This window comes from Pseudonaja textilis, chromosome 1 (genome assembly GCF_049901715.1).
Source record: "Pseudonaja textilis isolate UNSWEBS1 chromosome 1, rPseTex1.2, whole genome shotgun sequence".
In the NCBI taxonomy this organism is placed as follows: Eukaryota; Metazoa; Chordata; class Lepidosauria; order Squamata; family Elapidae; genus Pseudonaja; species Pseudonaja textilis.
Genome location: NC_141990.1, coordinates 188,314,561 through 188,340,888, shown reverse-complemented (window position 1 = coordinate 188,340,888; position 26,328 = coordinate 188,314,561). Strand labels below are relative to the sequence as shown.

The 26,328-nt window shown below is 41.9% G+C and overlaps 2 protein-coding genes across 3 annotated transcripts in view; both read left to right on the top strand.

Annotated features, from left to right (window-relative positions):
• The window catches only part of MYO3B (myosin IIIB), a 290,878-nt gene extending 278,392 nt beyond the window's left edge, over positions 1 to 12,486 (top strand). Inside the window, exon 35 of one of the 2 annotated variants that reach the window (XM_087919959.1) lies at positions 11,744 to 12,486. The gene's annotated coding sequence lies outside the window, so the exon portion shown is untranslated. Of the gene's footprint in view, positions 1 to 3,731; positions 3,762 to 11,743 lie in introns of those variants that run through there. The other variant, XM_087919960.1, reaches the window with a different exon arrangement.
• A 4,063-nt stretch (positions 12,487 to 16,549) lies between these two features.
• On the top strand, positions 16,550 to 19,938 carry SP5 (Sp5 transcription factor). Its single transcript, XM_026697257.2, has 2 exons — positions 16,550 to 16,987; positions 17,724 to 19,938. Exons 1-2 carry the CDS (start codon positions 16,937 to 16,939, stop codon positions 18,810 to 18,812), a joined length of 1,140 nt encoding a protein of 379 aa, XP_026553042.2. The 5' UTR covers positions 16,550 to 16,936; the 3' UTR covers positions 18,813 to 19,938.
• The last annotated feature ends 6,390 nt before the right edge of the window (positions 19,939 to 26,328 follow it).

Below are 26,328 nucleotides of genomic sequence, written 5' to 3'. Positions count from 1 at the left end.
ATTTACAACCTCATACATGGATTCTCTCCATTTCTCAGGTCACTTTACAAAATGGAATTTTTCTACCTTGGAAGCCTGTAACTTGTAACCCAGGTGAAATCAAGGAGAGAAAGAGAATTCCTTGAAGCCTGGTTTTCCATCAAGAAGTCAATAAATAGACATATTGACATTGATGCAGTCTACCAATTGCTGAGAACGAAAGAACTGCATCAACCGTGATCCCAAAGGTAGCATTTTAAATGGACAGACACCCCACTACGCAACAACAAAAATCACAACTCATCAGCTCATAAGAAATTGGACCATGTCTCAGTAACAACAACCAGTCATTCAAACGGACCAAAATCAGACCTTGACTTGGTGGTATCTGAACGAACAACACCAATTTACAATCACACAGACGATACTTAAAACCAAAGACTGTGTCTCCATAACAACAGCCAGCCAATCATACAGTCCAATGCCAGACCACGACTCCGAAGTAACCGAACAAATGACATTCACGCTAATTTGCATCGCGTAAAAAAGTATTTAAAGGCCAAGTGCTCTGACAGATGAGCCTAATCCAAAGCACATTGACGACGTCTCCTCAAATGGTGACGAAACGTTTGCAATTGCCAAGCTTGGAGCTCAGCCCAACAGCCCAACTACCAGCTGAGCTACTGATGTTCAAATACATTTCAACCACTTTGGAAACCTATGTATTTATTTGTTTGTTTGCAAAATTTATTGACCACCCATCTTAGTACAAGATAAATCTGAGTGGATTACTGTATTATCCCAAGACCCTCTCGATGTCTTCCTTATGCACTCACATATAGAGCTATTTTTCTTGAAGGGCTTGTGGTGAGGATTCCAAACTGGGCATGGATTTTCCCCACCCACCCAAATGGTCACACAGATACAATTTTCATGAGGGAAGGCCTTTCTTCAGAAGCCTCATTCCAGAGTTCTCATGTGTGGAGGTAAAATGTAAAGAACAGGTCAAAGTGGGAAAAGTTAGTCGGTGAGTGAGACTAAAGGAGGTGTTGCATTTCAGCATTGTCAACTTATGTGCCCTACATTAAAGTATCGTGCCCAATGAAAAAGCCATGGAAGACGACAGAAGATGGCATAAACACACATACCTTTCTGCCCTCGTGACTTAGCTTGTAAGCTTCTCAGTTTCACCAAACCGTTTAATCAAAATAATGATAAACTGTATGTAGAAATAAAAAAAAAAACCTAAAACAATATGCTTTCCTGTGAGTTCTTTCAATGGTGTTTTCCATGGACTTTCCATCTACAAATGGTCTTCGAGTTATGACCACAATTGAGCCCAACATTTCTGTTACTAAGTGAAATAGCTGTTAGGTGAATTTTGCCCCATTTTATGACCTTTCTTGCTACCATTGTTAGGTGAATCACTGCTGTTAAGTTAGTCACATGGTTGTTAAGTAAATCTGACTTCCCCGTTGACTTTGCTTGTCAGGTCACAAAACATGACCCTGGGGATGCTACAACATTGTAAGTCACTTTTTTCAGGGCCATTGTAACTTTGAGCGGTCATTAAATGGACTGTTGTAAGTCAAGGACTGTCTGTATTCCCCCCCCCACACACACACACACACTGTTCACTGAAACTTCTTTTCAGATTTTGTATCTGCTTCCTTTGAAGTACCGTTAAGCCCACTGGCTTTTAAATAAAGATGCTTTGAGGTCCTTTTGAAACAAATAGGATGAGTTAACTGAGTGATCTCAAATACAGTAAACTTGTCTAGACTGGTACTGGGGAAGGTGGATAGATAATATAGATATACAAAGGAAGAAAGAAACTTTTCCTGGAGGAAACAAGAACGGAGTAGGACTTTTAACATATGCAAAGAAAATGTTTGCCATGGGGGAAAAAATTATTCCCAGAAAAAATAACTGTTATCTCTGCAGAGAAGGCAGCAGAGGTGAGAAATGGCTAATTTTTGCCATCGTTATGATCAGAGTCTGTGTGGGCTATAAAATAAAGAGCTGCAGTTTTAAAAGTGGCCTGCCCAGGATAGCTATACAGTACATTTAATAGCAGGGAAAATATCTCCTCTGGAGAAGTAAGTAGTAAGTAGTGTGTCAAAATGTTGAGGTAGGAAGTCTTCCACTCTCTATCACTTATGAGATAAGATGTTACTATAGAATGGTGGTAAATCTTCTTTATTCTGCTCAGGTGCCAGAGGGTTTCCTGAACAGGGGCCCTCCTTTCCTATGGGCCAAGTTTTTCTGCTGAAACAGCTGGAAATAAGAAGCAGCTTTGGAGATTTGCCAACAGAAGACATGTTGCTCTTCCACAAATCATCGCGTCAGATATGAATGGTTCTGAATGGGCAACTAAGTTAACAAATGAGAACTAACTCCACATCCAAGAACTAAGGGAAGAATGGTGTCTGGTGGCTGAGGCAGATTTATCCTTCTTGAAGTTCAATTCTCCTTGCAGTGACCCTCTGTGGAAATTTAAATGGAACCTTCATAGGGAAATCGATACAGCCAATTTGTCTGACAGTCTGGATTTCATTTTACAATGTTGTTGTGCTGATTTTTGCAAGGCATAGGCTTCTGTTGCATGCCTGCAAAATGCAAGGAATGTTTCTAACAAGATGGAGCAAAACAGGAAACCAGCCCATGTGGCACAATAAATAAAAACTGGAGGGGGGGTGTCTGATCCCACAGGATCATGAACTTTGCTAAATATTTTGCCAAGTTCCTCAGTCTAAGTGAGCTTCCAGAGTTATTGTGGCCATAAAGGAGAGAGCAGCAGCAGCAGCTGAGAGAATAATATACGTCTCCTAAACTGCTTAGAGGAAAATATATTTTGTAAATCTGGTAAATATATTTGGTTACCAATTGTTATGGTTGTCCAATTGGTGACCATTTGTGGTTTTATTGATATTGCTTGGTCACAGTCGAGGGCTTTCCAATGATGCTGTCCTGAACAAGGGGTACCTGGAACTCAGCGCAATGGCTTTCATTACAGACAATAACCCTGCCTGCTTGTCTAGGGTTTCCAGGGTGTTACCTTAACCGGGTTTAGGCCTTGAATTTTATTATGCTTGCTCTTTTGGAATAATGTTTCTGCTTTCTCAATCTGCTCTGTAGTTGCATGTTCATGATCTTTTATTTTTTTATTTTTCTGCCAGCTGCCCTGAGTATTCTGACTAAGTGAAGGGAATTACAAAAGGTGTTAAGTACAACAATAAATGTAATAATATTGCTGCTGGGACGTATGATCTTTTCTGGTAGCAAGTACAGGCTCCTTAATAAATATTACCGTCATATGATGGGACTCTTAAAAGGTTAAGCTACAGAGGCTATCAAGAATAAGGCCCACTTACCATTTATGGAGTGGGCCCAATTGAATGCAAGCAAATTATGTTAATCTCCTAAGAATTACATTTATAAATTTTGTCCCAAAATGCTCCATGTGCAAATTCCTTTCAAAATTTTCTATTTCTTGACATGGTAAATAATGTGAATGTTTGATGTGGTAGAGGGAACTTCAATCTAAAAGCTATTCGCATTCAGGCAAATCAAATATTCAAATATTAAACAAGAATATAGAAAATACTGATTGGTGTGGGATGGGGAAGGTCTTATGTTTATCCTAAGAATTGAGGATAATTATTAATAATTGTAAGTATTATTATTATTACTATTACAATAATCATTATAATACTTACAAATTTCTGTTATATGTACTTCTGGGAGAGCAGAGCAAGCGGTAGATGGGGAAGAAAAACAAGCTGAGTCCAGTGGTGCGTTTTAAACATGTTTACCACCAGTTTGGTGGGCACACTTTGCGCACGTACCAGATGCGCACTTTGCGCAGGTGCAGAGGCTTTTTGACTCCTGCACCTCCTGCAAGCCTGCACTCTTCCTGTCGCTTTAGCAGCTGCCGTGCAACAGTCTGCTGTGTCACGCAAAGCAGCTAGGCTTCAAAAGCGGGACATAAAGGTTAGTAGGGGAGCCCGGGCGGGTGGGCAGGCCCAACAGCTGAGCATTGGAGAGAACTGGTTCCGTTTCTGCTGCTCATCGGCACTACCGGCTCAGCAGAACCGGGCCGAAGCGGTAGAATAGCACCACTGGATGAGTCTCTATTCTCTTCAGGTGGGGATACCCAAGTCTGAGAATCTCCTTTGAACTTTGGGATGGTTACTAAGAGATACGTTCCCAAAAATAAGTAAGGTGAAGCCAACCATGTGAATGGACCATGAAAAAAAACAAAACTTGATTCACTTAATTTTAATTACATCAACATGAAATGCTTTAATTATAATTTATATAATTGTTTGATTGTACAAGTAGTCCTCGACTTACAATTAATTATTCAATTGGTGGCTGTTCAAAATTACAGCGGTACTGAAAAAAGTGATTAATGGCCATTTTTCAAACTTAGAACTATTGCAACATCCCCATGGTCACATGATCAACATTTGAATGCTTGGTAGCTGGTATGTCTTTAGTTTAATTTAGTTTACTTCACTTTACTTTACTTTACATTATACTTTACTGTCATTGTACCTTGTACAACAAAATCAAACACCATCTTCAGTGCACATCATGACCATGAAAATAAACACAAACAAACATCTTTCACCCTCCACACATTGAACCAAAAACCCTGACACCGCACCAACACTATACAGCAGAATTCAAAAGACCTACCACCCTCAGATAGAAGCTATTTTTTAGCTTATTTGTTCTTGTTTTTATTATCCTGTACCGTCTGCCAGATGGTAATAGTTCAAAAAAAGGGTTCCCAGGATCAGATGGATCTTTGAGAATGTTTGAACTTTCTTACAACAGTGGGAACTATAAAGCTCTTCCAAAGAAGGGAGAGGGCAACCAATGATCTTCTGGGCAATGACACTAACCCTCTGGAGTGCTGTCCTATCAGCCACTGTGCAATTGGCAAACCATACAGAGGTGCACTATGTTAAAATGCTCTCTATGGTGCAGCAGTAAAAGGCACCAGCAGTTTTCCATTCAGTTGTTGTTTTCTGAGAAGTCTCAGGTAGTATAATCTCTGCTGGGCCCTGTATGTCCTGTATTGGAGGCTTTTAGTGCAGCTTGGCTCCAAGTCAATGGACGGCTATCATTTGTTAGGAAACTAGGTTTCATCTGGGTGCCTGGTTGGGATGTGTTTGAGCTGGAGGTATTAGGGGGAATCTGTTTGTGCCCTGGTGTTTGCCTGGCTTGTGGTGTGGAGATTTTTTTGTTTGAGAGTGCAGGCTTCCAGATAATTGACAGTCTGGTGGAGTCATCTCTTCTATTCATGCTTTCAGGTCTTTTTTCAATCTCTATGGCTTCTCTGATAATTCTGTAGCTGGGGTTTTCTATAGTGGCTAAGGTTTTGGTGCCATTGAAGTCGATGCTATGACCTGTTGCTTTCATGTATTGGACTAGTGAGGAAGTGTGTTCCAGCTTTTTTACAGCATTTTTGTGTTCATCCAGGTGGGTACTTATTCTTCTATTGGTCTGTCCAATGTATGTGGCAGGGCATGATGCACAGGGGACTTCATATATGCCTTGGTTTTCCAGGTCGATTTTATCTTTGGCGTTTCTTAGGATGGCTGCTATTTTTCTGTCTGTTTTGAAGGCAGTCTTGATGTGATGCCTGTGTAGTATCTTACTGATTTTGTCTGTAGTACCTCTTATGTAGGGCAGGACAGCTGTTCCATAGATCTGTTCATCTTCTAGGTCTCCATTATGTCTCAGTGTGTTTTTGTGGATCAAGCCTCCAATACAGGAAACACAATGTTGCCAAACAATCATGACAAAAAAAGCTACAAAACAGACTGAAGATGTTAGAAATACCAATCAAGCAGAACTCAGCAAACTCCAAGACCAATAAACACAGACCAAGACTCCCAACCAATCAGGATGAAGAAAAAACCATTCTGGCACAGCAGTAGGCTAGCCCCAAATTTAAAACTGAAACAGCTGTGAAAGTCTGACTCACAGACGAACACTATACGGAAGCCTGATGATGGCAGATGAGATTCTGCTGAAACGTTGCTACAACTTTAAAAGCACAACTACAATGACATGGGAAAATCCCCGAACAAAGCTGAATGCCATACGTATAAATACCCCCGAAAACTTAAGAAAACAAATATAAATATAAAAATAAAAAATATATATATATATATATATATATATATATATATATATATATATATATATATATATATATATATATATATATATATATATTTGTTTTCTGAGGTTCTCATGGTATTTGTATGTGGATCTTTGGTTGTTCGGGTTTTCTCCCACGTAAGATTCAAAGTGTCTAGGCAACGTTTCGATGAAGTCTCATTCATCATCATCAGGCCTCTGTCTTTGGCTCTTGCTTTTCAGAGTGATGTGAGGTTGCAGCTGCTTTTTCTTTCTAACTGTCAGTGGGGGTGGGATTTGAATGGGTGGGGGGCTTGGCTGTGTTCTGATTGGGTGGGGTGTCTTCTCATTGGTGGGGGGCCTGGCTGTGTTTTGATTGGTTGGGGGTTGGCCGTGTTCTGATTGGCTGGATTTCTTGCCCGGCTTCGAGTTCGAGGTCGCGCTGCATCTCCATAGTTGGTGTCGGCTTGCTTCATGTATGGCTCGGAGGGGTTTGGAGTGGGCAGTGGTGAGGTTGCAGGTATTCGTCTGTTCATGAGGCGGGTTTCCAAATGGCTGGGAGGCGGAGGTGTCATCTCGTTTGTTCATGCTGTGTGGGCGTTTTTCTATTTCTATGGCTTCTCTGATTATTCTGCTGTTGAAGTGTTCGGTTTTGGCAATAGTTCTGGTATTTTTAAAGTTAATTTTATGTCCTGTGGCTTTGAGGTGTTGGACCAGGGAAGAGGTCGTTTCTTCTTTTTGATTGAGTTCTTATGTTCTTCAATGCGTGCACTAATTCTTCTGTTAGTCTGTCCAATGTATGTGGCAGGGCAGGCAGTGCAGGGGACTTCGTATACTCCTTGGTTTTCTAATTCAACTCTGTCTTTGGGGTTTCTTAGGATGGTGGATATTTTTCTGTTTGTGCAAAATGCTGTTTTAATATTGTGTTTTGGAGGATCTTGCTGATTCTGTCTGTAGTGCCTTTTATATATGGGAGGAGGGCTTTGCCGTTTTCTTGTTCTCTGTCTTGGATTTTGGTTGGGGTTTCTTTTTGGATTAGGTGGGTAATCTTGTGTCTTTGGAATCCATTGGCTGTAAGTACGTTGGTGAGGGTGTGTAGTTCGGCTTTTTGGTGTTGTTCATCGGCTAAGCATTTTGTTCTGGAGATGAGTGTTTTGCTACGGAATTGATCTGTGCTGGGTGGTGGTGTGAGAGTGCATGTAGATAGCGGTTTGTATGTGTTTTCTTTTGGTAGATGGTGTGTCCTAGGGAGCCATTGGATCTTTTGTATACCAAGACATCTAGGAAGGGAAGTTGATTGTTGGTTTCTGTTTCCATGGTGAATTGTATCTTGGGGTGTAGGCTGTTGAGGTGTGTGAGGAACTTGTTTAGTTTTTCTTTCCCATGTGGCCAGATTATGAAGGTGTCATCTACGTATCTGAGCCAGAGTTTGGGTTTGTGGTCGTATTTTTCTAGAGCTTGTGTTTCAAAGTGTTCCATGTAGAGGTTTGCGATGACAGGTGAGAGGGGTGATCCCATGGGTGCTCCTTCTATTTGTTTGTATTTTTGTCCATTGTAGGTGAAGTATGTATTGGATAGGCAGTGGTTGGTCAGATCTAGGATGTGCTTGCGGGGGTTGTATTTGTTTTGGATGGCTGTCAAGGCTTCTTTTAGATAGAAAAACGCCCACACAGCATGAACAAACGAGATGACACCTCCCGCCTCCCAGCCATTTGGAAACCCGCCCTCATGAACAGACGAATACCTGCAACCTCACCACTGCCCACTCCAAACCCCTCCGAGCCATACATGAAGCAAGCCGACACCAACTATGGAGATGCAGCGCGACCTCGAACTCGAAGCCGGGCAGCAAGAAATCCAGCCAATCAGAACACGGCCAACCCCCAACCAATCAAAACACAGCCAGGCCCCCACCAATGAGAAGACACCCCCACCCAATCAGAACACAGCCAAGCCCCCACCCATTCAAATCCCACCCCACTGACAGTTAGAAAGAAAAAGCAGCTGCAACCTCACATCACTCTGAAAAGCAAGAGCCAAAGACAGAGGCCTGATGATGATGAATGAGACTTCATCGAAACGTTGCCAGACACTTTGAATCTTACGCGGGAGAAAACCCAACAACCAAAGATCCACATACAAATACCATGAGAACCTCAGAAAACAAATATATATATATATATATATATATATATATATATATATATATATATATATATATATATATATATATATATATATATATATATATAAAACAAAGTGCAAATATATAACAAAGAGATTTGTTACATGGTCCAATTTGGATTCAAATGAATCAAGTTTGATACGTTTTTCATAAATTAATCAAATTCTGTCAGTGACTGTAAGCGCTATCGGATGAATGGGGTGTATACCAGCTTCATTAATAAGAAGCAAATATTGTCAATATTATATAAAGTGTATTCAATACAACTAATTTCCTTTTAAGTCTTGAAAACATCATCTGGAAGAATAGTTTTCAATTTCAACTTGATGAATCTCACGGAAACTGTTTGAGGCAAATACTTCCTTTTTACTCTATTTCAGCAAGAATTGACCTTGATGATAGGTTATACTAAAATCTGTATATTACTAAAATTCTTGTGTCTGTAACTTTTAACGGTGCATCATGAGGCAAGATTTTTAAAACCAAAGTATTTCATATAGGTAAACTTACAGAATGTGTGCAAAATCCATGAGCCCATTGCTCCTACGCAATTGAAATTTGGCAAATGTTATCAACATTTTATGACATAAAAACCATTTATCATAAACCATTTTATGGCACAATATAAAATGCCATAAAATATTTCCTGTGGTTAACTCCTGCTGTTTTTCTGTGCTGAACGGTTTAATATGAGCTACTTTCAAGGCAGATACATCTTTTAATATCTTCTTAAATTTCAAAGAAATCTTCCAATGAAATTAATACAAGCTCTGCTATTGTTGAAGACATTGAGGAATCTGCTGAGGAATATCTCTGAAATGATAACCCAATGGGTCAGAGTTGTCTAGTGACAGTTTATAAATTATAACCTTTATGGATTACATTGGCAGAGTTGAAAGCAAATTGATTCATATCAAATTGATTCATCTTTGGTGACAATGCCCTTTTGTAGAAAATTTTGAAGAAATGGAGAATATCATTCAGCAATCTTTCAAATGAACCTCCTGTTAATTTATTGACCATATTTCCTAGGGAATGTAAATTGACTGAGTAAGAAATCAATTCTTACTCTTAGTTGTCAAGTTTCTTACTGCAAGGCGCTGTCCTTCACTGGAGCAGTAGTATTTACAGGTGTGGGTTATTTGCTGTGGCTGAATAATTAATACAACAACATAAATATAAGAAAGATAAATTTTATTCAAATGGTCAGTTATTATTTTAACCATATTTTCCTAATTGATTTCACTTATCATCTATACAAATTTTAGTCTATATGGAAATACAAATAAGGATATTTAAAAAGTACAACTACAGGCACTAATATTGTACCTGTGAGTTGGGTGAGGGAGATAGTCAAAGTCCTCTTATACTGATAAGAAATAATGCTGTTAAAAACAATAAAGTATGAAAAACTGCAAATGTCTTTGAACATCCTCACTGAAAAGTAAATCATTTAAAAATTAATCACCCTTTGGAAATGTTTGCTTAATTTTAATTTTAACCTTTTTTCGTAATTTTGTAATTACCCATTCCACTTATCCCATATACTTATTTGTGATATATAGTACATTCAAAAATAATGTATATCACAAATAAATATCCAGGTCTGGTTTCAAATGAAGTTGTAGGTTCTAACCTTAAGGTGACAAAGTGGGAAGCAGGACATACATTTTTATCTCTGTTATACACAAACGCACCTGTCCACCAATAAATAAATGTTCACTCTTTCTTTTAGGGATATTCATCTTAAATTCAATTATCATTCAAGTAAATACATGGATATGTACTTTCAAGCATTTGGTTTTCTTTCTTTTGTTTGAGTTTTTTCCCCTAACAATGGATTATTTAGTTCTCTCATGTTGTTTCTTTAATAAAAGAAGAAGGAAAAAGCAAGGATTTATGCTTTGTTCTTCAGCCAAAACAAAAAAAGCAACCAAAGCAGCTCACAAACATAAATAGTAAGGAAGTCCCTGCCTGCAGGTATATAATATTTTTCTGAAGATTGCTGAAGTCACTGAACTTCACAATGCATTTTTAAGGCTGCAGCAAAGTTGCTATCTCCTCTGTACCAAAGTAACACTATACATACTGGTATGAATTTTTAATGGGCACAATCCAGCAAAATTTGAAAGTAATATGTTATGACTATATGAAAACCACTATTGAATTTTGATTTAACTTTTGCTGGATTTTTTCCGGCAATCCTGACTTAACTGGATCAATAAACTGGTTTGGTACAGTAGTTTTCCAGTTTGTTTTCTCTTAGAAAGGATACTTGGATGCGAGCTGCATCCTTCTATTCATGCCAACCATAGCTCATTTTGATTCATTCTGGATGGGCTCCTTACCTGGCAATTGTAACTTAATCTGAAAGTGTACATGCTACTACTGTTGACTGTTTGGTCCCCAGTGGTACTTACAGGACAGAAATCTAGGAGCTCACTGGCAGAATGATTGGGAGTTTCCCTGATACAGGAAAAACTAGTTTCCTATATAAAATGGTCTCCTTTAATTTTAGTTCAAAGCTTTACAATTCCCTACTCCCACGAAGCTTCCCCTCCTCAGTCTACAATTTGAGATTGTTTTGCCAAAAATCATTAGATTTGTATGAAGTGCTCTACGTATGAAAGAAGGAATGTTTATAACACTTTAGTTCTTTCCATATGTGTAATATGCATCCATGTGTTAATCAAATCAAGGTCAGCACATATTTTTAGACTACCAGAATATGGGATGCAAAAATACAGAAACAGCTAGATGGCAGCAACGCAATACAACTCCAACTCCTTGCTGCCATCCAGTGGTCCTCCCAATTTTTGCAGCCCTGATTGGGTATCTACTTTTTATGTACAAATTCTCCAGGTGTGGGATTCAAATTTTTTTAACAACCAGTTCTATGGGTGTGGCTTAGTTGGTGGTCATATGACTGGCTGGGCATGGCCAACTCAACATCACTCACATCGAGGCAAGCATCTCCTCGCTTGGCCTCTCATGACTGTAGGGATGCTGCCACAGCCGTAAGTGTGAAAAATGGTCATAAGTCACTTTTTTTCAGTGCCACTGTAACTTTGAATGGTTACTTCACATAATCAAAGTACCAGCAAAGGAGTGGGGGAAAACTCTAGAGACGTTCCCAAGACAGGAAGTCTAGTCCTGCCAAGAATGTAATAAGGGTTAACGGAGAGGCAGTTTCTGTAAGCAACACCAGAATGTTTCCTTCCTGCTTTCCTTACAGGATTAGGCCAGTAATTTCTTCTAACAACTGGTTCTCCGAACTGCTTAGAATGTTAACAACCGGTTCTAGCAAATAGTGCGAACCTGTAGAATCCCACCCCTGAAATTCTCCCTTTGTTTTGGAGCATTGCCCCTCTCCCAAAAGGAACATTACCTATGCATTTCATTCTCGCTTTCTCTCTCCAGATTTCCATTGTCTGGAGCATGAAAAAGGGTCTATGAGGTTCTTTGGAGAAGGAAACCCAGCCCCAAACCTGAAGTAGCTGCCACCACCTCTGCTGCTCCATTTTTGTCGCTGTTCTTTTCTATCAGGAGACAGGTCTGTCCCTCCAGGTTGCTGCTGTCACCTTATCCTCGCTGAAGCCATTTGATGGAGGATTATTGGAGAACATTTCCTGGATTCTCAGTGGCCAAATAAGAAGGAAGAAACTTCATCCTATTGCTTCCATTTGGTGGCATCCTAGGCCAGACAATAATGATTCAATATGATTCCTAATCTTTACTGGTGGTTAGCTATTCCACTTCTTAATTTTGTTCTCTCAAGCTTTGCTGTGTCACTTTTCCTGCTCTTCTCTACTGTTCAAAGTAATATATTTGGCTTGGTGGTAATTATAAGTTTTTCAAAGAAGTGATAGAAATATGAAATAACTGTAGTCCATTGGTCTTCTAAGGATTTTGAAGGAAGTGATTATTATTGCAATAAAAACATGATTTCATGAGTGTGTAAAGCACCAATTTTCTATTACTGATGAAATACATAGCAATTGAAAAAAGTTTACGCTGTCCAATTTGCTTGGATCCAAAAATCGGAATATTGATTTCCTCAATCTCATTGCAAATCGGAATTTAAGCTTAATCCTATGCATCTCTTGGAAATGTCCAAATAAAGCTCTGTATGATGCAATTCTTAATAAATAAATCAACGTAGGCATAGCATACAATTGTATTCTGTGTCCAGTTTATGCCTTGCTAATGTGGTGGTTCACTACTGGGAAATAGAACAATCGGCAGTAACACTGAACCACCATTTCAACAATAAAGAGCTTTGTGCAACCTTTTTTAATAGGGAAGATCTCTTCACATAGCCTAATGCGGGAGTTAATAGATTCATAGAATTCAAAAGCTGTACTTTTATTGATGCCCTGAAAGGAATCCTTCTTGGCTTGTAACAATGGTTACAGTTACATCTGACTGTTCTGAAGCCTCCTTCCATAAGTAGGGACTTCAGCTGGCAGAAGGGCAGGGTGCTAGACCAAAGCAATGGCGTAAATGTAGAGAAAGAGTGCTTCCAACCAAACGGCTGGATTTGCAACGAATTATTACTATTACTCTGGATGCTGTTTCCAGATTAGCCTCCCCACTCTGCTATGAACCTAAGAGAATGGGGATCGCTGAGCTCGGCTGCCTTCTTTTTTGTCATGTTTTGTTTTCTCTAGCCTTCTGGGTGTTGGGCGGCCTTGGGAATCTCTGTGCTACTATCACAGGCCGGAAAAGGCTCCCAAGTTTGGTCTGGTCCCTGCCATTCCCATGTAAACAGCCGCCGCTTCTGGAATTAAATTATATATTGCAATGTCCTACCTGTCAATGAATACTTCAGCTTCAACCATAACAATACAAGCGCGCACAATAGATACAAACTCAAGGTTAACTGCACCAAACTTGATTGCAGGAAATATGACTTCAGCAACAGAGTGGTCAATGTCTGGAATACTCTACCTGACTCTGTGGTTTTTTTTCCCCCATACTCCAAAAACTTTAACCTTAGACCAGGCTTGTCCAACCCGCGGCCCAGGGGCCGCATGCGGCCCAGGTTGCCTCGTAATGCGGCCCAGTGCCCACCCCAACCTTCATGCCAGAGCCAGCGAGGAGGAGGAGAGGCAGGTGCGGGGCAGGGCGAGGCGAGCGCCAGGCCAAGCAGCAACAGAAAAGGTGGGCGCTGTCAGAGCGCCACCTCCTGCTGTTGCTGCCGCCGCCCCCGCCACCGTTTCTGCCCCTGCCGCCGCTTCTGTCCCCGCTGCCACTTCTGCCCCCGCCCCCGCTTCTGCCCCCGCCGCCGCCCCTGCCGCCACTTCTGCCCCCACCACCGCCGCCGCTTCTTCCCCCGCCACCGCCGCTGCTTCTGCCCCCGCCGCCGCTGCTGCTTCTGCCTTCCAGTCCTGCCTCATCCAGCCGGGCCATTTGCAGGAGGAGAGGTAGGCGCGAGGCGGGCGAGCTTCCCCCCCCCGGAAAATTTGGCTGGAAAATAAACCGTGATAAAGAAACCGTGATAAAAAAAACCATGATAATAAATAATAAATAATAAAAACATCTCACTAACTTCATTTCCAAATAAATTTAATATGTTAACTATGTTTTCTATGGTTTTTTTGGATGATCAGGTATCGTTACTGTTATATTATTTTATGTGCGGCCCAAACCAAATTTAATTCTTCTAATGTGGCCCAGGGAAGGTGAAAAGTTGGACACCCCTGCCTTAGACTGTCTACTATTGACCTCACCGCTTTCCTAAGAGGTCTGTAGGGGGCGTGCATAAGTGCACCAACCTGTCCTATTGTTTCTTTTTATTTTTCCTATAAGTATCTATCTCATGTATTCAAAACTACTTATACCTGTTATAATTGCTTGACAAAATGAATGAATGAATGAATGAATGAATGAATAAAATAAAATAAAATAAAATAAAATAAAATAAAATAAAATAAAGAGAAGGAAAGAGAATAACTGTGAGGAAAGTCTCTTGAGGGGTGGGGAGGAAAGGAGACAAGTCCACAGTGCTGCTGGATTCTTCACAAGCCTGAACTGCTCAGAGGTGGAGCCAAACCAAATCTGAACAGCTGGAGGTTGGACGGGGACACAAAGTGTTCCCCACGCGTCGACAAGACAGAAACCGTCCTTCTTCTTCTGCCTTTTGACTCTCCATGAACCCCGGGAATTAAGAGAGTCTGGAGGCGAAGTAATTTGTTTGCACTGGGGCTTTCATTTAAATGGGGGGGGGGGGAGAAATAATTACCCGGAGTACTTAAGTCTGTTACTGTGGGCACGGACACGTTTAAAAAAAAATGCAATGCACCACATGGTATCTACACTTGGGCGCATCTACGCTGCCCAAACGGCGCCCCGGGGACAATCTGAACTCTTCCTCAGGCGGACCGCTGTGGGGCCCTTTGATTAAAAGCTTTTGTCAACTATCTCAACGCGGCAAAGGGATCGATTCCCCCCTTCCCCCCATTCCTCTTCCCACGCCAGCCCGCATTTCCCATATGGATCGACACGATTAAGCAATTTACAAGTCTTGAAAAAAACCTCCGCTGCCTTCTCTCTGCTGGCGGCCCCGTGACGCGCGAGGTGGAAGCCCCCATAATCCAGAGGCCCGGCCGAGGGGCTTTTTGCCTTCTTCCTGGGAATCCTTCGGGAGCCGTGGGAGAGGCCTCGGCCCTTTAATCCCTTCAAAGGGCTCCCGACGCGATTCAAAGTCTTTACAACCCTTTGGAACCCTTGGCGAGGGCCGAGGGTTGTTTGGATAGGAAGGGCAGATAAAGATATCGCGCCCTCCCCTCCCTCCCCTTTCTCTTTCGCGGTCGGACGGCCCCTTAAAAAAGGTTTCAGTGGCAACACGGAAACAATTGAATGCGGCCACCGCGGGGCGGCTCGGGTTACCTGGGGAAAGTAACAGAAATGTCATCTTAGCGGCGGGGAGGAGCGAAAGGGCTGCCTCCCGCCTGTGCCCGCCCCCGCCCCCTTCCTCTTTCCCGAGATGCCCTTACAGTACAAAGCTCCTCTTCGGCACGTGTCTCAACTTCAGCTCCATCCCCCAAAGGCGGCGGCGGTTCGTTAGGCAGGCCGGGCGCAGAGAGAGAGAGAGAGAGAGGTTTTCCCTTCTCTTGGCGCAATCGCTCAAGAAAGTCGCCCCCGGCCGTTAGTTAACCTTGCCGCTCTTTTCCAGTAAGTGCGCCCACTGAAGAAGTAGCGAATCGCCTGGAAATCGGCACAACCCAACGACAGCAGCTCTCGGGTCGCTCTTGTGAGACGTCTGCCGAAAACGGAAGGCTGGAACAGAGCAGGCTTTTTTTTAAAAAAAAAATAATAATTAAAAAAATTGGCAATTCAAGTTGGACGCAGCTCCGCTTTTGAAGCGAAACGATCCAGAAGTTGAACTGGAGCATCCGAAGGGGGCGATGGAAAGGGTTTTGAGATTGGGGGGTGTGGGGAGGAGCGTTTGCAGCCCAACTCTCCACCCGAGGGACTTGAAGGAATCGAGGGTCTCACCGACGCGGCCTCTTTAAGCGTCTCCCACTTCTCCCAATCCGAGGGACATCTTTTACATAGGTTTAATTTCGGAGTGCAAAGTTAATACATTTCTAATATCTTGCTCTATGAAATCAGACAATTTAAGGTCTTTGGACACCTCTACTTAAAGGGGTCACTTTCAAAGTATTAACTAAGTAAATTGCACCACTGTTTTTTTTTTTTAATAAAGCAAAAAAAAAAACCCCACCAACAATGGAACCAAGATCAAATACGCCTTTCTTTCTTTTTGTTATTTATAGGGGACATATCCCACATATTGTCTGGCTAGAGAAAAGTACATAGCCGCTCAATGCAAACTTTTATATTGGGACCAGGTGTCCCTCCAGTGAACTTTGGGCAAGTTTATTTTTTTTAAATGGAGCAACTAGAGTTACTGAGTCCCATCCAAACGGACCGTCTGGAGGCAGACGTTCGTGAGCTATAGCAAAAGGAGCGTATTGTCTAAGACTCCAAAGCGAATTTTTAATCGCGATATACGTATTTCAGACTTAAGTAGAAGTGGGAAAGGAAGAGGAAAGCAAGTGGTTTGGGGAAGATACAATGTCTTGAACGTCGAGTGCGAGTCTCCAGGCGGTGAGAGTCCCTTTGATCAAGAAAATCCAATTATTTGTGTATATACATTTCCCACACAGTGATTACTTCATTAATTGTCCCGCCTTTATCTCCTCCCTTCCCCCCTCCCCCAAATAATCAGTTCTTTTATCCAGACCAACAAACACACCATAGGAGCTTTGTGGATTCAAAGGATTTGCTTTCGCTTCTGAAAGAGCCGCTATTCTTTGATGATTGGGCAGCGGCAAACTTCAAAGCCATAAATCTTCCTCCTGACTGGCTGGCGGCCCAGCAAAGTCCTTATCAAATTCTTGGAGGTGATCCTGGTGCAGGCAGACAGTCCGCGGAGATCGCGCTGTGTCTGGGGCTGGCGGGCTGGCCGAGACGGGCAGAAGTCGGCGAGGGGGAGAAGAAATCGAGCGGAGGCCGAGGGAACCGAGCAGCTTTTCAGCTGCCTCTTGGCGACTTTATGTCGCGGCAGTGGCCCTCTGGCCTCTTCTCCCTCCGGACGCGATAGCCATGGCCGCGGTGGCCGTCCTCCGGAACGACTCCCTGCAGGCGTTTCTCCAGGTTAGTCCCTAGTTGAAGATGGAAGGTAGAGTACCGGGAGCCTCTCCTTCCTCCCCTCTCCCCCCACCAAATATTCGGGCGACAAGATTGGCAGGAGGCCACAAAGCGGGAAGCTGGGGGCTGTTTAGGGAAGGAGGGCCAGCTCACTAAGGGGCCATCGGAAAAGTGACAGGGTTGATTGGGCATGTAACACAGACATCTGAGCAGATCCCTGGGCTGTGTGTGGGGTTTTTTTTTTTTTAAATCTACTTTTGAACAAGAAAAAAAGTTTTGCCCGTCTGCTCTCACTGATTCTCAACCCTCCAGATCCCGCCCTCCCTTTTCCAAAGCTCGAACTGTACGGCGGTCGGAAGTAGTCCAGGGTGATTGGCAGGAGGGGGAGGGGGGGGAGAAGGTAACTAGGTTTGAGGGGGGGTCCCTCTTCCAGCGGGGTTGGCGGTGAGGTTCCCAAGTTGGCACGGAGTTGAAGTGGGCGGGATGCGAACGAGGGAGCACCGGGGCGGGGGTGGTCCTGCTGACTCCGGGCATCCCAGCTATCCCAACCCGCAGCTGCGGTTCATTGTCTTCCGAGAAACGTCCCGCCCAAGTGCCGGGCTCAGCAACTGGTACTTAGCGCCTGGCAGGAAACTTTTTGGGTATCCGGCAAGAGGGCGTTTTTTGCTGCTAGGCGGAGACGAAGAAAGTGGAAGGAGCCGCGATTCTAACCACCGCTTCTCTTTCTCCCCCTTTTGCGCAGGATCGGACCCCCAGCGCCTCTCCCGACTTGGCCAAGCACTCGCCTCTGGCTCTCCTGGCCGCCACCTGTAGCCGCATCGGGCAGCCCAGCGCGCCGGTCGCTCCTTCGGATTTCCTGCAGGTCACCTACGAGTCGAGCTTGGGCTCCCCGTCCAGGATCTTTCACCCGTGGAGCAGCGACATGCCAGCCCATTCCCCGGGCGGACTGCCTCCCCCGCCGCCGAGCCTGGGGCTGACTCCGCAGCCGGCTTTCGCGGGCGGCCACGAGCTGCCGCTGACGCCCCCCGCGGACCCATCGTACCCTTACGAATTCTCCCCGGTCAAGATGCTCCCGGCTTCCATGGGCGCCCTGTCCTCTGCCTGTCCCCCGCCGGCTTACGTGCCCTACGCCGCCCAGGCGGCCCTCCCGCCGGGCTATTCCAACCTGATGCCGCCGCCCGCCCCTCAGTCCTGCCGGCAGCTCTCGCCGGCGCCCGAGGACCTCCCTTGGTGGAGCATCCAACAGGCGGCGCCAGGGCCGGGCACTTGCGCGCATCGCTTCGCGGCCGCCGGTGGGTTGCAGCGCGGCTTGGTCTTGGCGCCCTCGGAGCTGGCGCAGTACCAGTCGCAGCTGGCCGCCCTGCTGCACCCCAAGGCGCCCCTGGCGGCCACGGCCAGGAGGTGCCGCCGCTGCCGCTGCCCCAATTGCCAGGTGGCGGCAGGCAACGGGCCCGACGCCACCGCCGAGCCCGGGAAAAAGAAGCAGCACGTGTGCCACGTCCCCGGCTGCGGGAAGGTCTACGGCAAGACGTCGCACCTCAAGGCGCACCTGCGCTGGCACACGGGCGACCGGCCCTTCGTCTGCAACTGGCTCTTCTGCGGCAAGAGCTTCACGCGCTCCGACGAACTCCAGCGGCACCTGCGGACTCACACCGGCGAGAAGCGCTTCGGCTGCGCCGAGTGCGGCAAGCGCTTCATGCGCAGCGACCACCTGGCCAAGCACGTCAAGACGCACCAGAACAAGAGGCTCAAGGCCGGCCTTGGCCTCGGCCTCCCTGGGGGCGACGGACGCGCTTGCGCAATCAAGCGAGAGGAGTCGCGGGACTTGTGACCTGTTGCTGGGTGGGTTGCGCTGAGGCGCTTGGGCGCTGCTCTGCTTTCCTCAGCCGCCTTTTTCCAGGCTTCGGAACGGGCCGCTTGTCTTTCCGAGGGGGGGAAAAAAAACCCGCTTCATCCCCATACAGATCTGGACATTTCGGGAACAAAGTGGGAGAGCTCCTTGCTTGGGAGACCATTAAAGAGGAGCTATGGCACGGACACAGCACACACGCGGAAATTCTCCGAAGACTGGCACCTTAGAAAGACGCTTGCTTGTCAGATAGATTTCCTTTGAAAAGCAGTTGGAGTCTGAAGGGATCGATGGTTTTCCTTGGATTCCAACCTCAGCCCTGGGAAACTAAACTGCCCCCATAGACCTCATTTTGTGTGATTTGAAATGCAACCACGAAACCCATTTGTGGATTTGGAACTGCTCTCTGGATCTGAGATTAGCCTTCTGTGAAGAGGTTTGGTTTTCCCTTTGGATCAGCACCCCCCTTCCCATAGCCCGCTTTTTTGAACTTCATTTTAAAGCTATCCTGGGATCTCATCTTCCATCCATCTCCCCCAAAGGATTATGGCTTTGTTGCCAGGTGCTTGCGGCCAGAAAATTGTGGTCCCACTTTCCACCACATTTGGAAACATCTGGCCATAATGGACTAGAATGCTTTAAAAAACAAAATAGAAACAGCAACAGAGCCTGGTTATAGAGTGTCTCAATATTGGGGGAGATCAGCCCTTTGTATACAGTTTATTTAAAGCTTTGGATAAAATCAGTCCCCCTTCCCTCCTTCCTTATTTTTATACTTGACTCCCTTATGGGGACTACACCATGAGAAGTTTGAAGTGACCCAAAGTGTGTCAGCATGCTAAAATAAATGCATCAACCCTGGGGTCATATTGGGAAGATCCCACTGAGCTGATTTCTGCGGATCGTTTATTTCTTCTGAAACTTTTTGAACATATAACATTAACCCATTTTAAGTATTTGTTTCACCTCAACAAATGTCCCATTTAGATGGAGAGTACCTTAATATGAGGTCCAACCTGCAGCTCATGTTATTAAAACCCACCATTGTAAAGTTCACTGATATTTTCCTTGTGGAATATATTGTAATGGTATAAAACGTGTGATTTTTTATTGCTTTCGCTATTATTTTTTAAAACAATTGCTGATCAGAGTTGTAACATTCAAACATTACAAGGAAACGCACATACATTGCTTGCACCCAGCTGAAAACTGCAAAAGTACAAGGAGCTTGATCCAAAAAGAGAAACAGAAATCAACCACTGTATACTTATATTGAACAAATTTATGTTTAGTGGTGTTAAAATCAGCAAAGTTCTGTAATAAGAACCACCAGTCGCAGTTAAAGTACTTTTTTGTTTAACTTCCATTGTCTTCATTGGGTTTAGGAGTGCTTAACTTGCAAGATCATGCCTAATGTCAAAAACAACTTTTAAGAAATATTATATGACAGTATAATACTGTAGGAATATGGTTTGTCAGATTTGTTGCCATTTTTGTTCAATCTTCTGCACTGCTAAATTTGTTTCACATTTTAGAAGATTTCAAGATAAAAATCAAGTTTGAAGTTTCTTTTTAATTTTCAGATGTCAGAATAAGGGTGCAATTTTGTACCATGTGCAAAATAGATCTCACTTAGGAGTGAGATCTACTAAGTGCTTCTAATGCACATAGAAAATATCCAACTTTTTTTAGTCACAGATTTTATTTTTACATTATATAAACATTTATCAAAGCGGTGACAGCCCCTAAGTGTTTTCGTCTTACAAAGCCTGCAGATTTTCAGATCTCAACCTTGTAAATTTGTAACATAAATATAATACAAAAGGAAAATTCCATATTCTTTGAAAAATAATTTGTCAACTACATCTTAAAATAAAGATTTTGCTACAAACTAACATGCATTCTCGTTTAAAGTACACAAACATCCAGTTGGAACTTTCTGAATAAAGTTCAAGTTTGTGTTTCCAGTTTTGTACTCTATATTATAGATTTGAAAGTGTGGATACAAGTATCACAGTGAACTGTTCTAGGACTATGGTCTAGTAGAAAAATCCATCTGAAATAGAACTGTTTAGTTACATTTGCAATTATTTTTTTAATGCAAACATTTGGCAAATCGTTTAAGCAGCAGGATTAATTTGTTTTTAAGGTTTTGCATTGGGTTAAGCAATTTAAAGGGAAAATTGCCAAAGCTCATCTGCAAAGTTGCCATTTTACATGACTGAGCAGTCTAGAAGATCCATGGAGTAGTTTAGGTACTGAAGGGAGTAACATCACTAAAACTTATTCCATGTAGCCTGCAGAAAAATAAATTTAGTTTAAATGGGAATTTGGAAGGGCAGCTTCTTAAAATAGATTACTTGGGATTATTTTGCAATATCGCCTTCTAATAAAATATGTTTAACTTTAATACAAATGCTTTCTAATCTGAGAATATTTCTGAATTGTTACATCTCCTCTGAGATGAATGTGTACATTGGAGATTGAGAATGAAATTATGGTGCAAGTTACAGTATAGTGTCAAAAGAATTTGTTTTCAAACAGACGGGAATATTAGGCATTTAGGATTGTATTTTAAATACAGAATTGATTCGATTAAAGAATGTATGGTAAATTATAATTAAATATTCATTTTAGTCTTGTTCCAGTACTGGCAATTTATATAATTTGTTAGTAGCACTGTGCTTTAGTAAATTATGTATAATTGCTGCTAGTTTTATTATAACAACTTGCAATTCAATTTTATACATGCTTACTTACAAGTAAATTTTGTTACTGTGTTTTCAGTCAAGCTGAAAACTCAGTTACTGTGTTTTCAGTCAAGCTTATGAATTCATAAGCTACATTCTTATGAATTCTTATTATATACAATAGTAGCTGCTTCTTTTAAATATTTCTGATTTTTTTACAATATACAATAACTTTTATCCTTCAAATCTAATGAGGTAGGTTGATTGTATTTTTATATGAAGAACAAATTATTTTTTAAATATATAAAGAACATAATCCTTCCTTTAATATATTCTAAATAGGACACTTGTTTAGGTTCATCTCTTATGAGATATGTCTTCATTGTTTAAATAAGGATCCTATATTTTCCCTAAATTGATGTCTTCCATCAGTATTAGCTAGCAGGCTGATGCAACTTGATAATGGTCATTTCTGGAAAACATTATATTGTGCAAAGCGGTGATGGAGAATTAGATTTGCTTTTGAGAAGCCACTGGTCTGTACTATAAATTATGAATCTTATGTAATTGGGTAACACCATATGTGTGACACATAAATCAATTAAGATCAACTATGTCAAACTGATCGGATTGGGAACATTTAAAGCGAACGCTTCAGTTTTATATTTGAATGAATGAATGTAACTGTCTGTGTAGGATATTTAAATCAGCGATCCCCAAACTTTCTGGGTCAGTGGCCCAATGTGAGGTGGGGGAAGAGCGGATGGTCTCATGCAAGTGGGCTGTGAATGCACGTGCCCACCACTCACATGAGTGAGGCTGCGCTTGTGCAGTTCCAAATGGACCGCAGCCTGGGGCTCAGGGATCCTGATTTAAATTACATACTATAAATTCCCCAACTTTCATAAAGTCCCTTTACTCAGAAAGTCAGTCGTTCTGGGCTAATTGTACTTGTCGAACAGCATGGCTATAGCTTTCAGATTGTCTTATGTCGGATCTGGGTTCATTCAACTTGCATTTTTGTTATAACATTCTCTAGCACAGGGGTGTCAAACGTGCGTCCCATGGGCCAGATGTGTCAGCACTGGCCACACCCATGCCCATTTTAGCAAAGGGAGAAAGTCACAACACATCATGTGATGACAATGTGATGCCACGAGTTTGACACCCCTGTTTTAGCAGCTTGCTTTCATATTTTAAATAGGAAATAGATTATTATTTATTTGATAAATTGATTATAAATCATGTGTTTATATATCTTCCTCCTATGTTGCTAGATAGCTCACAGTAAAGCAAAAACATACAAGGCATTGTACATTAAAATATGTTCAAACACCAAAACACATCATGTTGCCTTTGAACTAAATATAGTAATACATTTCCACTGGCTTGCTTCAGTTATATTGCATTTATACTCCAAAGTCCTGCTGGAAATGGTCTTAACTACTTTTCTACATGATAATAGCAAATCACCCATCCTAATCTCAACTAATTTAATTTTCTCCTTCACATGCCATGATGTGATTATAATGGATCCAGAGTCCAGAACTTGGTTATACATTCTCTAAAGCTGCAGATCTATATCCTCCTAAAGATAATGGTGACTAAGTCTCATCAAATTCGATGCATTAATTGGGCAAAATTATCATAAAATATTTCAGCTGGGAAAATTATGAAGAATCTGAATCCAATCCACCCTAATACGCTTATGGGCCATGGCTTTTCCTAACTTGGTGTCCTTCAACTGGGTGACAGCTGCTAGAATTTCCAATCAAAATGGCCAATTGGTGGGAATTCTGGAAGCCACATCTGGATGCCATTGAGTTGTGAAAATGTGTTGTACACTATGAAAGCATTAATATGGATATATTTTAATTCTAAAATTAATAACCATTTCAGGGATGACATGTGAAAAAGCCCTCATTTTTTCAGGGTTTCATCACATTTCCAGGATATTTCTATTTTTACCAAACACACAACTGGACATCGTAGTTGTGAATACTTTTAATTCAGCAACAGTATTGGTTTGCAGGAGTATAGTTAGGACAGGGGTGGGATCCTACTGGTGTAACTACCGGTTCAGTGATTTATGATTTGCTGCTATGTCTGCTGCTCTTCAGAGCTACCAGTTCTACACAGCCAGACAGAACCGGTAGAATCCCACCCCTGGTTAGGAGGTAGCCAACCAGTGTTTTTTACTAAACCTGAACTTGTCTCATATTTTAAAGATAAGAATAAACTGCAAGTATATTTTCTGCTGGCTTTGATTCATTGATACCCAACTTACAGTAGTCTTACTTCAAACTGATTCAACAAAAATAAATGTACACCCAACTGGGGATACTTCTGATTCCAGAGGAACAGTTGCAATACTTCCTGCAAATTCATTCTCAGAAGTAAGGTGCCTTATTTCTCTAGGGAAATCAGGCCTAGAGGTTTCTTCCTTTCCAAATGTACACAAGAGAAAGTATTTCCATAGGGAAAGAGATGGTTCCTACATATTCCACCTTTGATCATTGTTTTATAACTTCTTTTATTTGTGAAAGCAGCACTAGGAAACTCATATTCTGAAATGTTTGACAGACAAGATGCTTTACTTATGATATAAGATGAGGAAGGCACTGTAATATAACTGAAGCAAGCTAGTGGCTAAGTATTGTAATGTAAATAATCTAAAAGCCTTAGATATAAAGATAACATATTTCCATTGTATGCTAGTGGTTCATTTTTTATGTATTACATCATAGGGGAAATGAGCTTTATTTTTAAAGTTATTTTTATGGAGGGATGTTAGTGTGTTTATATTCTCCATCTTGAGGGTCTAGCTGTAATTCATCTGTCATTTTGTCAAAGCACCATTTCCATTCATCTCTTGAAATGTTCTGTGCTGCATATTTTGAATTTTACAATCAACCCAGCATATTCTTCTGAGTAAAACTGCTGCAAGCAGGCAATTGCTTTCAGATTGCAATGGAAATCTTGGTTTAAAATATTTCTTTGCTTAAGAATAAAAGATGGATTTCATATGTTGTATTTCCTACATTGAGTTGCATTGTTAGCAATATCTGTGTATAGATGCATATATTTTGAACTGGAAAGCTGTCTGTGAGTAAGCAAATTAATACATTAGTTGCAAACATCTATGTCTAAATTAAATTAGTCTAAGATGTTAATATAGAAAAGGTTAAGTATTATGCATATACGGCGGGTATAATCCAGCCATGACCAATTCTACATTGGTTTAAAGATTTTGACTTGCTCTATCAATTTGAGTAGGAATTAGGCTGTTTTCTTCAATGAGTATTATTTTCTGAATTACTAATTTTTGATGTCATGTTGTTTAAAAAACTATTTCTGTCTGGACCAAAAAACTTTCATTTCTTTTTTCTTCCTGGTGCGCCTATAGTCATCATCCAAGCTGCTTCAGAATGATTTGGAATTTATTCATGGAATGGTTATACTGTTGGTTGAACATCAGGTTCCTGTTTGGAGTATGGCCTCAGTGTTTCCTGAGTGCATTAGTTTGTAATAGTATGAAATGACTCTCAGTAATAATTTCCTTGCATGGGATCAAATAAGAAAGCGTTGAGAAGTTTTCTGCAGCCATTTCCATGCACATCATCTAACCATCACCATGCTGATAATAGTAATGGACACAGTTTTTGTATGTTATTGAGTAATGTTGTAAGATGCTATAAGTCTCAAGTGAGGAAGTAGCTGTGGTAACTTTTATTGAATTCTCTCACAAAAACATCCCAAATCCAATATTTTTGAAAACACTGAAAAATTGCCTTTAAGGAATAAAGCTTTCTTTCTTTCTTTCTTTCTTTCTTTCTTTCTTTCTTTCTTTCTTTCTTTCTTTCTTTCTTTCTTTCTTTCTATCACAATTGATTCAAATGGATGATATCATCTACTTAGTACCTAAATTTCAATAAATGAAACCTGAAAAGGCTGTCAGGGTCATCTACATCATATAAACACTGACCCTATAAAACGTGGATTAGTTGGGAGATTACACGCTTTGCAAGCATCCTGCAGTAAAAGGAGATGGAAAAGAAGAAAAAGCAGAGTTTGATAGAAGATCAGGAAGCTGGCTTTGGAGAAGAATACAATTTGTTTTGGCATACTCATTTATGAAGCAAAAAGGAGGCCTGAAATAAAGTCTTCCAAGGCACAGTATGTGATCAATATTGCAAGGTATACTTTGGCTTTCAGTGGCTGCATTCACAGCCTCCATTTTGTTAAGAAAAATTGTGTGTGTGTGTGTGTGTATGTATACTCCTCGACTTATGACAATTGAGCCTAAAATTTCCATTGCTAAATAAGACAGTTGTTAAGTGAGCTTTGCCCCATTTTATGACATACTTGCCAGAGTTGTTAAGTGAATCATTGTAGTTGTTGTTAGTAACACAGTTGTTAAGTGAATCCGGCTTTCCCACTGACTTTGCTTGTCAGAAGGTAACAAAAGGGTCACATGACCCCAGGACACTGCAAATACATACTGGTTGCCAAGCACCTTAATTTTGATGACATGACCATTGGGATGCTGGTCCTAAGTGTGAAAAATGGCCATAGGTCACTTTTTTCACTAAACGAATGGCTGTAACAACCTGTGCCTGGAATAAACAATTGCTGGATTCTTGCAGGGGACTATAATACCTGATTTGCCTGGCTAAGGCATCAGGCTAGAAACCTGGAGATGGTGAGTTTCAGTCCCACCTTAGGCACAAAGCCAGCTGGGTGATCTTGGCCAGGCCTGGCCATGGTCTTAGCCCTTGTAAGCAGGCAAGGCAAACCCTGGGAAAAAC

Coding starts and splice junctions, on each gene's coding strand:
- SP5 (XM_026697257.2), top strand. CDS start 16,937: ATGGCCGCGGTGGCCGTCCTCCGGAACGACTCCCTGCAGGCGTTTCTC. Junction 16,988..17,723: donor CCCTGCAGGCGTTTCTCCAG/GTTAGTCCCTAG, acceptor CCTTTTGCGCAG/GATCGGACCCCCAGCGCCTC.